The sequence below is a fragment of the Gobius niger genome (assembly GCF_951799975.1).
Source record: "Gobius niger genome assembly, chromosome: 10".
Lineage (NCBI taxonomy): Eukaryota > Metazoa > Chordata > Actinopteri > Gobiiformes > Gobiidae > Gobius > Gobius niger.
The window spans coordinates 23,359,189-23,372,148 of NC_136861.1; the positions used below are offsets into that span (position 1 = coordinate 23,359,189).

At 40.8% G+C, this 12,960-nt stretch overlaps 1 protein-coding gene across 2 annotated transcripts; it reads left to right on the forward strand.

Moving 5' to 3' along the window:
* Positions 1-3,516: 3,516 nt before the first annotated feature.
* cbx8a (chromobox homolog 8a (Pc class homolog, Drosophila)) lies at positions 3,517-9,868 on the forward strand. 2 transcript variants are annotated; one of them, XM_079565020.1, is made up of 5 exons: positions 3,526-3,737; positions 3,840-3,883; positions 4,202-4,267; positions 8,678-8,744; positions 9,080-9,865. In XM_079565020.1, exons 1-5 carry the CDS (start codon positions 3,669-3,671, stop codon positions 9,749-9,751), a joined length of 918 nt encoding a protein of 305 aa, XP_079421146.1. In that variant the 5' UTR covers positions 3,526-3,668; the 3' UTR covers positions 9,752-9,865. The 2 variants fall into 2 exon arrangements, with proteins under 2 accessions (XP_079421145.1, XP_079421146.1); XM_079565019.1 differs by having other exon boundaries at positions 3,517-3,883; positions 9,080-9,868.
* Positions 9,869-12,960: the final 3,092 nt, after the last annotated feature.

Consider the following 12,960-nt stretch of genomic DNA (forward strand, 5'->3'; position numbering starts at 1 on the left):
TCAGATACTATGTCTTACAATAAAGAAAGCAAGAAAAAATATGTATCAAAGTTTCTGTATTGTATTATGGGTTTTAACTCACTGGCTTGTAATCGAACCCTGTTCCTATAAGCACAGCAGGTAAATAACAGAAAGCAGCGCAGTTGCATAACAGACAAATAATGAGCGCAGTGCGTTGCATAACTTATATCGGTGCTTAGTATCTAGTCTACTGCATGGTGTCATATGAATGGCATTTCTATTGAAAGCATTATTTCAATATCATACGACTCCAAACCAATAGCCTTAGTTATATCTCAGGCTTTGTTAAAAAAAAAAAAAAAAGGTCTTATTGAAGGCCTATTTTTATGTTTTAAATGGCAATAGAATCACCAATGCATTTTGTGTATTGAACACTGAAAAGTTAGCAAAAAAAGATTTGATTAGGCAAAAATATAGGTCTACTGTAAAGTTGGGCACTTTAGGTGTAACTTGTGGCAAATGGCACACGTGCGCGCTCAAAGGTCACAATGACTCTTTTACGCCGTTATAGGCCTATGTTATTCAGTAGGCTGCATTTCACCATGCGGTAATCCTTGCGTCAAGACGCGCCTCAGAGTTGCCTCTGTATTTGTAGATTATCTTTGGCCTTTGGAGCGAGAAAGTGGACCAGGGCTAGGAGCATAAGGGGAGCATATTTATAGAGGCAGTGTGATGTTTCACATTCCCCCTTTATCATTGCAGCTGCAGGGCGCGCGGTGTTAGGGCTCGTGTCAACGCCGAGATCAGCTGACTGATTTAAGAGTCAGTCCAATAAAGGAATATGAACAAAGTGGCCCTAACCTAATGTATAAATACAACTTTGTTTGGTTACAAATTCAATTGGCTGTAAGATTTGCTCCTGTTCTGAAAATGCAGTGTCCTATATTGCATATCAATAGCCGACTATAAACTACAGCCTCACGCCACTCTCTCTGTCTGAACAGGACTTGAGGTTTGTCGAAGTGGCGCTGGTAAAGTGGGGCAGTAGTTGCACAGAAACAGAGCAGCGCCAGTGGTGTCTCACGCGAGGCACAGTGGCGTCTCTGTTTATTCATGTCACCATTGCTGCTCGCCTCTCTCTCCCTCCTCTCGAGCTTCTCACACTTCTCGCAGCTACGTCCAAATATGGAGCGCAGCGCAAGAGCCACTGCTGCACTGCGTCGTGAAATGTCGGTCCACACGCGCTATCAAAATGGTGGTTCATACTCTATATTTCCCACTGCAGACGCGCGCGTATTTTGTCCACTGCCCGTTTACGGCTGGGTCAGTGGCTGGAGAGATACCACACTGGCACGATCTAAATTATCCAATGGTTACGATCAAAGAGACGCACAGTTACTGCCACGGCCAATGGGGCATCCGGCATCTTATAAGGCAACACTGACCGCCGCAATAAAATTAGGAAAGGTATATTGGCTACACATTTCCCCCGAATCCATGGTCAAGTAAAGCGCATGAGGCAATTAACTGACTATTGCCCGTCCACACATATCTCTAAAGGCACACTCAATTATTCAACGATGTATCTATTGTTGATTTTTACTAGTTATAGGAGGAAGGCTTAGGCTATATAAAATAGGGAACAGATAGCGTATATAGTGTCGTTAAATCTTCAACCAAGCATTTCAATTATGCGAATATATAGTGCACTTTATTTCCTCAAAATTCATGTCTCCAAGACGGTTTTCATGAGTTAATAATAAATAGGTGATTCCATACATTTATTAGGCTATTATATTTATATTATATATTTATTTAGCTATTGCGCCTACAGACCCGCATGACGATTGGCGCACCCCTTTAAATGCCCTTAGTTGCAATTGACGCATTTGTCAGCAGCCTTTTTCTGGGAAGATTCATCGGGATTTCTGGAAAAGAAAAAAAGAAAAAAGAAAGAAAAAAAAAAGAAAGAAAAAAAATAGACATAAGCGGACCCGTCTGTGCATGAAGGGCATATCAATACACTTTATTTATGCATGTTGCCTTTTTTACTTTCTTGAATATATCTTTGGAGAGAAACTAAATATCAGGCCTAATCAAAAGGCAGTCAATGCCCTCTTAAATTTCCATATCATTCTCCTCCTATTGGATGTTAGTGGGGATTTTTTAAATAATAAAAATAAAAATAAATAATAATCATCATAATCATAATAATTATAATGATTATATATTTTCAAATAATAAATAGGCCTGAGGCAATCCTGTTACAATCTATTTAAACTGCACGATAGGCCTATAGTTTATGTAAATATTCACTAAATATAGTAGACCTACATATAAAATAAAATTCAAATACACGAGGGGAAAAAAATACACACATATATAGGCATATTCGTTTGAAGCTTATTATAATCTAACTTTGCCTAATAGAGCTGCAACAAAAATCCTTAAAGTTAACTCCTATGTTGCAGAGTACCGGCCTTCACTGAATATTCTGCTGTGATTATAACGCCTCAGTGTTCATGCCATAATTATATCGCCTGAGGAAAGTGGTCACATTTATACAGCGTTTTTATTAATATTTTTTATTTTTTCCTACATTAGGCACTCGGGCTTTACATCAAGGATGTCTCACCCATTGCCACTCTCTTTCATACACCAGTGTCAGACACTGGAGGCAAAGTGGGTGAAGTGTCGTGCCCAAAAACACGATGACAGTGTGCACCTGCGGAATTCAAACCACCGACCGTCCGGTCACACTCGCTCCACTACAACTACTGTTGCCCCTAATAGCTTCTATTACACTATTATAGATTATGCTGCACAAGGACTGGAATCTTCGTTAACAGTTCAGGTGTATTGTGGACCTTGTTTTTTCTTCATTAATATCTTTACTTACTATTATTTGTTCGCACATCACCCTGATCTTCTTGTACATGTTCATACTTGCAAGTGTAGTACTTGATCAACAAAGTCTTATCTGATCTAAAACAGAAATCATTGTAGTTGTCTATTAAAGATAACTAAACATGCACGGCATTTTTTGCTTGTTTTCTGGCCGCTCCCACCATTACAGCGCCTCGCCGACAGAGTTTGGACGCTGTTACGCTTGACATGGTTTATTTACTGTCTGTGCACACTAGACGCAGACGTCCACACGCAGGCCAATGTGTATTTCGTTTAAATCAATTTTCTTAAAACAAATCCGTGGGAAAAGCGCAAGGTTCAAAATTCGCTCCTTGAGCTCTTAAAAATGTAGCCTACCGGTCAAACTTTAACATACAACATATTTAAACTCAATGAGGCCCATATAGTTATATTTTTGGGTCTGTTCGAATCATTTCCTCATATGAATGTGATGTTTTGACAGCTCAGTGCTTTAACATCAAAGTCCATAATATATATTAATATAGCCTACAATTATGTCAAATGCTCCGGGGGGCCTGTACAGCCAAGGGACCCGCGTGCCAATGCTGTGGCAGCACGCACACATTCCAGCGCACGCGCTCGAGCAGCGGGACTCCGCCTCCTCCTCGCGCTCACAAACCCGAGGCACGTAGCAACGTCCTGCTCTCTGTGCCTGGCAACGCACTCCCACGTCATGACGTTTCGGTGCGTATTATGGGATGTGGCGAATTAAACAAGCTCAGATCAACGCAGGGACGCTTTATAAAACACCTAACGACGCACCGTGAGCGCGGGGAGCTATGGAGCTGTCTGCTGTGGGGGAAAGCGTGTTCGCAGCAGAGTCCATCCTCAAAAGGCGAATCAGACGGGTATTTTGTGCATTTCTGCGTCCGCTCTCAGCACAAGCGTACACTGCTCTTGTATTGTCGACAGGCAACCCTCCGTTAACCTCCGCTGTGTTTATTTTGCAGGGTCGCTGGGAATATCTGGTGAAATGGAAGGGCTGGTCTCAGAAGTGAGTATGAAGCGGTGAAGGACAGCGCTCCTTTCTGGCCGCTCTCACCATTACAGCGCCTCGCCGACACATTTTGAACGCTGTTTTGCTTGATATAGTTTATTTACTGTCTGTGCACGCTAGACACAGACCAGAAACACCCACAAGCTGCTTTAATGTAGCCCCATGTTCTCCACGCGTTTTAGCCTCTGCGTCACGATCCGCTATAGTGCGCAATCGCAACGAAGCGCTGATCCGAGTGGCACAGGGCGGCTATTGCTGGTCTAAGTTTGTTCCCTCGTACAGTCAACACATGTCTCCTGTTTTGTTATGACGCAGGTACAGCACATGGGAGCCCGAGGAGAACATCCTGGACGAGCGACTCTTCGCCGCTTTCGAGGAGAGGTGAGGACCTGACAGGCCGGGCCACCCCGCGCTCTGCATGGGGTTATGTAACACAGTTAGGTTTCAAGTGGGTCTGGCTGTTTGTGGCGCTTTTCTCCCAGTGCCGTTTACAGTGTGGTCTCTGCACTGTTAAAAGTCGTATGCCCATTTTGTTATTGTAACGTAAGAGTGTAGTTTGTTTTCACATGACAATGATCGTTTTAAATGTTTAACTTATGTCAGTAAGTTCAAAGGTGAAAAACTCTTTGAGGTGTGTTGAAGTAACATTTCTACATGAACTTGACTTAGTTTGGTAAGTTTTAGAAAGAGACCGGATCTTGTAACCCCACAACCATATTACTGCGCCACACATATAGTGCTAGAAAATAGTATAAAATAATATTCAGCTTTTTTGAGAGTGAATACGTATTTTTAATAATAACTCTTACTGTAACAGCTTAAGAAATGTTGTTGGTAAAAATCAATCTGGACAAAACTGGCGGAAGAATACGATCCACATCAGTCCGTCCTGCGGTACATTTCAACAGTTTTTTTTTTCAAATGGAGTGGACGTTTCTTCGCTGAGGATCGCGCTAAAGTAAGGAAACAATCTTTCACTTGTGTTTTAGCCAAATATAATATATGTTCAATATCATCCTAAGCAATGTCCTGCCCATATATGGATATATGGATTTTTTTTTTGTAAAGTAAGCCATGCGGTGCTAAAGCTAGCTTCAAAAGGGGTGGGCTATTTGAAGAAAGTTGTCTTAGAGTGGGGTTTTCAATTTGCTCTAAAAGCTTCATCGTGGTCATATGTTCTCGTGTAGCCCAGCAGGCAGCAGGCGAAGTCCAGGCCAGTCTCCCAGAAAGGAGAGAGACGAGGAGAGAGACAAGGAAGAGGGGAGCTACTGGGCTAGCCATGCCACAGGTTTCATCTGAGTTCGTGTCTGTGCAAAGGTAAACTACTAAGGCTGTTAGTTTACTGTTTAGCAAGTACTTTAACCGCTCAAGCAATGACTTTGCTACCGATAATTTCCGCATTACGTTACTGTTTGTGTTGTACAACGCTGCGCGCCACTTTTCTTTGATTTGTGGAGCGGCGGTGCTAAGCTAAGCTAGCAGGGGTGCTAAGCTAAGCTAACACGGGTGCTAAGCTAGCGCAGTTCAAGCCCAAGAACAGGCCACGCTCTGCGGTCACTGCAAGTGTCTCTGGCCGCAGACCCGTCTCGGTCACTGGGCTGGTAAAGCCCCGTGCCCCGTACGGAGGTTTGAACGTGACCAAGTGATTCTTCCACTGTCAGTATGATCTGCGTTTTGGCCCAGTTTAACATTAAATGCTCGTCAAACGTCTGTGCGTCACTGTTAAAATGAAATGATTATTCTGTTGTCATTCTGAGTAAATGCTCAGTGTGTGTTTATGACACGTGCGTGTCTCCGTGAACATGACGTGGAGACAACACGCGTTCACGAAGGTCTGGAAATGCAGTACTATAATAATTATAGATTCACGTTCACTTGCATTGTCAGGGGAGGATGAGAGAGGGGGCACTAGTGCAGTAAAGGCAGAAAGAGGAAATGTGTTTTAATATGTATTTTTATACTAATACATTGTATACATACTTACTGCTTTTAAATACCTCTGGTGTGCTTCAAAATGCCTAATAAAGTATGGGAATGAAATTGAGGGAGTAACCCTTGGTTTTATTTATTGGCACATGACAAAAAGTAATTACTTTAAATGTGTTAACATATAAACTTGGATTATAAAATTCCACAACTTGGGTCAACCTGGATATGTAGCAAACGTATTAGTTTCGATTATGTGCTTTTTATGCCGTATGTTTGAGATTAATGTCAGGTCTTATCTTAACATATTTCAAAAGGAGCCTCAAGAAGGTGACTGTGAGGAAGAAATGGAGGAAAACTGGAAGAATATGGAGAGAAATTTGTAAAAACAACCCCATTCATGACAAAACCAATGGTGGGCCCAGTGGAAGAGAGAGCTTGTCAGTGATGAGGTGGTGTAACTGTTTACTGTTTATTGTTTTGTTTTTTTGCGCGCTTGCTAATATACATTATTTGTATTTTGTTCTCAGATAAAAGCTGAATTTCAATGAGTGGCTGTAACTGAACTGCTGGCTTCATTTCTGGACGGCCTTGAGGAAGTTTTCCCCAACTGCTAGAGCTTCACGAATGTTCTAGCAATTGCTGGAAGATGTTTCTCCTTGTGTCATGTAAAAAATGTAAGTATAGTGGGAAATTAAGTTATCCTTTATTAATCTCTGTAGAGTAATCTCAATCCTTAAAACTCTGGAACTTCTAAATGCAGTAGATGCCATTTTATTCCTCAGTGTCTAGTGCTCATAAACAACATTTGTCAGTTTTTGCAGAACACAAGAGGAACAGGACTGCTGCTAAGGTGGTGGGATCAGCACTGCCTCCGAGAAGATCCATCCAGTGTTTTTTGAATGTGTGCGGTGAGTACACTAAATTTGATCTAAAATTAAAATATTAACAACAAAAATAATTACATGCATATTTGTTAGTTCCTGGCTTTCATCGTGAAACATGTTCGTTAAAGGTACACACTAACAATTTCATGGACACTTTTCCCCCAATTACATTCTGCTGCGGTGTTATCAAATGTGTGGTATCGTACAGTATTGTGCTGTCATTCATGTGTCCATGTGTTTGTCCCAACACACACTATATCGTCCTGTTTTTCCAGTCGCTATTTTTATTTTCACACGTATCCTTCTGGTTATTGATTTATTGTCTATGGGTAGGATTTACAGGGTGTTTCCTCTAATTTTGGAGCTTATTTAAATATTTAGTAAATCAGCCCTACTAGCTCTGAGAGATGTTGAATGGTCAAGTAAGAAAGTAATGTAGAACAATGTATTGCAAAGGTTAATGGTAAACACTTTAAATTACACTATATTAATCCCAGACATAAATAATTCACACATCATCATGAAAGGTAAAGACGCTTTGATGTTTTGACACTTATAGTATGATTTTTCTTTCTTAAGGACCATTCAAACCATCTGGATGAAGCGAATGGAACTTGGACTGCTTAATATCTATGAAGAGGAGCAGGATGCTGTTGCACATCAGGACTTTGTATCAGTTGTGGTCACAGAAAGTTTCGTGCTTCAGCGTGAGAAAATCAACGTCACGTTTCTGCTAAAGGTCATCATGAAAATCAAACTAGAACAGGCTCCGCTGGAGTACATGGACTGCACAGGTACAAGATACAAACCATTACCATAGGCAAATGCTGTTGTATTTTTTTTTTCATCCTCGCTCACTCTTCTGAACCATTTTTGATATGTAACAGGCCTGTTTAATTGGCCACTTTTAGAAGTAATTTTAAAATGAGTTATTTTTGTTAACACCAACATTACAGTTTTTGTCAGAGCGGCATCAGAGGCACTGCCATGCCTCCAAGTTTGTCTACAACATAAGTGTAGGCCTGTCACAATCACAAAATAACCACTAAAACAAAATCTCAGTAAGCAGTTGTTCTGAAAGTACATGTTAAGAGATCTTCAACACGAGTTGCAATTAACATTTACTTAGGTAAAATGCTAAATTATTGTAGATTTATATGAAGTAGATATATGAACTTTTGTGACAGGCCTACACAAGAGCATACAAAAAATATACATGTATTTGCTTAAATGTGTAAACAAAATTTGTAAGTTTCATCAGATTTTAACATTTGTAACTTTATAAGCACTTGTATATTTTTTTTTACTGGAAAATTAAAATGCCTTGACTATAATTGTCTCTTGTCACTTGTATCTATCTGTTAACAGGAATTATAAGTAGATGTTCTGCTAACTTAGTATTGTTTGTGAAGTTTCTGCCATAAACATTTGAGTTCTTTTAACATTAGACTGTAAGTGGTACCATTGTTTAAAAACATAGTATTTTGTGTTATAGTAGCAAATATATTTGGTTTCATTCAACTACAGTGAATGAGTTGAAATCTGTTAATAACTTAACCTGATATGTTCATAGAGGTCAAAACATTGTTTTCTTTTGACATTCAATTATAAGTCAAAGATGTTTTTAACTTAGCCTCGTGAGTTTAAAAAACACACACACTTGTGTTAATATGAAGAAGCAATACAAGTTTATGGTTGGCACAACAAAACATGTTGGTTTGTTAAAACTGAAACTGTTAAGTTGAAACAATTTATAGCAATGCTTTATGAACCATTTATAACTTACTGGTTTTACTTGATTGAAACAATATCGGTTCCTTCAATGAGCTCAAATCTTTATGGCAGAAAGTTAACATAGAATTTTAAGTTGAACTGCTATATTATTTATTACAGTGTGGGGCAATGTCCTCACTGACAAACTGTCATTTTATTTGAACAGCATGCACTGACCTACGTCTTAACTGTATCTATTCTGCAGAGAAAGGGAGAGAGAGCGGTTTGGTCCAAAAAAGAGGGGCCCAAAGCCAGAAACATTTCTCCTAAAGGTAGGCTGTTGTGTATAGCCTGGGCTTACTCAATGTGAGTAATTAAAACTCTCACATTTGACTGTAACTTCACTCGTCCTGAAATATTATTCATTCAATAATGATTAACAGTTGCATAACTTAGAAGACAGCATTTGAGCAAGAACCATTGACTCTTATTTTTTCCTCACGAACGAAAACGTTGCAATTGTTTGTGTGTGTATAATTAAAAGATGTAAATATATACCTAATATGGGCACTGTCCAATGACGTAGACACGCTCATACATATACAAATAAAACTATTTATTACTGTTGTGAAAGAACCAGTCTGATTAATTAATTCTGTGTCCACAGGCCAAGGCTAAAGCCAGAGACAAGCCCTATGAGTTCCGTAGAGACGCTCAAGTCTCTTATGACACCTCAGAGTGCGTCATTACGCCCAGAGCGCGTGAAGGTTTGCGCGCGGTGGTGCCCACTATCTACCCACCGAGCGCGGTCAACAGAGGAGAGTCTGTCTGTGTTCGATTTACAGAGCCGGATAGAAGGCACAGACCGCCCGTGTCCAGTGAGGAAATAGCACCTAAGAAACGAGGACGCAAACCCAAAATCCCTGTCGAAAACCGCGAGGTCAAACGCAGCAGGTCACTGGAGGAGTGTTCAACAAGGCGCATACATAACGCAGGGACTCCAGACCACACTCTCCACTTACTGACACAAAGATTTGAAGAGGAAACCACAATCACCCCAAAGTCCAGCGCGTACACGTGCTCACTGGGACGCACAGTCGACAGCAGAACTCACATTGTCAACAGAATGTCTCTCCATCCCCTGAAGCACCGACCCGCCATCATTCCTGCACTCTCAGACCCAAACCACCACGCGCCTCCTCCAGACCTGTGCTCCGCGTGGATGCCGTCTCTAAGCAACTTGGACGCAGTGACCGTCACCGACGTCACAATGAATTTACTGACAGTGACCATCCTCGAGAGCAGCACGTCGCAGGGCTTCTTCAAGGAAAAAAGATGAGCGTCAGATAGTGACTCACATGTACTAACAGCTTCTTACTATCAGCCTATGTATACACGTTTATTACACCGCTAAAATAAAATGTAAGTGATAATGACGACTTCTCTAACTTAGTACATTTTATGAGAGAGCCATAGCATATATATATATGTGTGTGTGTGTGTTTACTCTTTGAAGAAATGTTAGTGGTTTTAAAAGTCTAAGGCACAGGCCCAACATAAACGTTTTAATATCCTTATTTACCCACACCCCAATTAGACTACCCCTTAACGATGAAAGTCTAGTAAGGACTAATTAGAATTGATTGGAGAAATCTTGTGAATTGTAGTAGCGATGTCAACTAATTCCTGGACCTGAAAGTCTACACGAATGAAACCGTGTGCAGTGTTTTGTGTGTCAGGCCTAATTGGTGGAGAAATTGCTGTAGGCTTCATGGTTAACTTTTGAAGCTCGTGTCTCATTGCAGACACGAGGCCGGTTATGGGCTACATAATTTTATTCACGTTGAATCTGGAGTTCAGGATTCAAAGTAAAAACATGTAGAAAAAAAATCAACTCTTCATGTGAGATGTTTTGGAGGAGCCGCATTAAATGTTGCGCGGGGCCTCGCACCTTTTGGCCTAAAGGTCAGATCACAAACAGCCGTGTGCAGCTCAGGCCGCTCAAGGAGAAATCTTGTGATTCCAACAGAGCAAATAGCGAATGATTTTGTAGTTTCAGGGCCTGAGCCGTTAGTTAAGTAGGCTATATATTTATTTATACAAATCGGCCTATTTTATTTTGTGAGAATGGTAAGCAAGCAATGCCCACAATATTCTACAGCAAGTTCTCGAGAGCGTAGATTATGGTCAAGAAGAACACACCGCGGTAAAGGAACTGCGTAAAGTCTCTGCGCCGTAAGGGTTGGTCTGAAGACATGGATAAATTGCTCAATGGCATGGCCACGTATTACACAATAATTTTGCTATATTGTAGAACAATAGCCGGTGGGCGACTGTGACATATTGTCAGTTGGTTAAACAAGCCAGGCTCCATCCACCTTTGTTTTTTGTTTTTGTTTTTTTTAATTGAACCTTGTTTATTTCTTTTTGGAGAGAAGCTTTAACCCTTTTCTCCCTCCATGAAAATTGTGAGTTGCATATGGATTTAAACTATCGAATAATGCATCTGATGATGTTGGCGGGCCTATAGCCTTTTCAGAAAGAGGAAGTCTTGGTCAGGACAACAATTTCCAAACCAGATGTTATGCGTAATTTATTCCAACAATTTCTAACTTCGAGTTGGTTATTCTGGACTTTGCTGAGGCCCGATGCAGTGCTCTCCCCGCCTGCCCGAAGAATGACCTATAATCCCGTGGCCAGTGATCATACGCTGCAGTCTGCGCATCTCCGCCAGAGGTCGCCACACGACACATAGACGCGCCGCCGATGGTCTCCAATAATGCGAGCCGTGCAGAATAACGGTCACCTTACTGATAACGGGGTTCTACCAGGCGCATAATGAAGGGCTGATGAGATACAGGGTGTGTTGTTTGGATGTAGCCAATGTCTAGGACGACGAGTGACAACCCAGATGTGCAGCACTGGTTTCATGCCACGAGAGGGAGCGCAAGCAATGGAGAGAGAGGGAGCGAGATGGAGGAAGAGGGGGGTGGGGGGGCTAGGGAAGGAGAGAGAGAGAGAGAGAGAGAGAGAGAGAGAGAGAGAGAGAGAGAGAGGGAGAGGGAGAGAGAGAGAGAGAGACAGACAGACAGACAGACAGACAGACAGACAGGTAGGGAACTGCGGTCAAGTGAGCCGTCATCCGCAAAATGCCAGTCAAGCCAGCCGTAATGTTGTTTTGTAGTGCGCGATTATTGCCGCTAACACGGTAGGCCAATGGGCTCAGGTTTAGGGACCGTCAACAATGTATTGTACGTTCTTTTAAGCGTAGATTATTACAACGACTGCACTAGGCCAATGCACTGAATAATAGGGACCGTCAACAAAATAATGTACGTGTAGACTACTGCGAATACGCGAGACCAATGTACGGAGAATTAGGGACCGTCAACAATGTAATTTCTCCTCTAAAAATTGAATCTTTCCGACATTTCGGATGCTATTAAAGACTCCTTTGAAAGGTTTCACTCATTTCTCTGTGGGTTATTGTTAGTCACCTCTCACACTCACTATGTGCATAATATGACCCAATTCCACTGTATAATTTATGAATAAATACACTACCAATATGCCTATTTGGTCATTTTGAACATGTCACTAAAGCTCCTTTTTCTAACATATAGGGAAGGTTTTAAAGAGTCCTTTGAAAGGTTTCACTAATTTCTCCGTGGCTAATTGTTACTCACCTCTCACACTCACAATGTGACTAATTTGACCCAATTTCACTGTATAATTTATGAATAAATACACCACCAATATGCCTATTTGGTCATTTTGAACATGTAACAAAAGCTCCTTTTTCTAACATATAGGGAAGGTTTTAAAGAGTCCTTTGAAAGGTTTCACTAATTTCTCAGTGGCTAATTGTTACTCACCTCTCACACTCACAATGTGACTAATTTGACCCAATTTCACTGTATAAGTTATGAATAAATACACTACCAATATGCCTATTTGGTCATTTTGAACATGTAACAAACGGTCCTTTTTCTTACATATAGGGAAGGTTTTAAAGAGTCCTTTGAAAGGTTTCACTAATTTCTCAGTGGGTAATTGTTACTCACCTCTCACACTCACTATGTGCCTAATTTGACCCAATTTCACAGTATAATTTATGAATAAATTTACAACCAACATGACGTCATTTTGAACATGTAGCAAAAGCTCCTTTTTCTTACATATAGGGAAGGTTTTAACGAGTCCTTTGAAAGGTTTCACTCATTTCTCAGTGGGTAATTGTTACTCACCTCAAAACACTCACTATGTGCCTAATTTGACCCAATTTCACTGTATAATTTATGAATAAATGCACAACCAACATGACTGGTCATTTTGAACATGTAACAAAAGCTCCTTTTTCTTACATATAGGGAAGGTTTTAAAGAGTCCTTTGAAAGGTTTCACTAATTTCTCAGTGGGTAATTGTTACTCACCTCTCACACTCACTATGTGCCTAATTTGACCCAATTTCACTGTATAATTTATGAATAAATACACAACCAACATGACGTCATTTTGAACATGTAGCAAAAGCTCCTTTTTCTTACA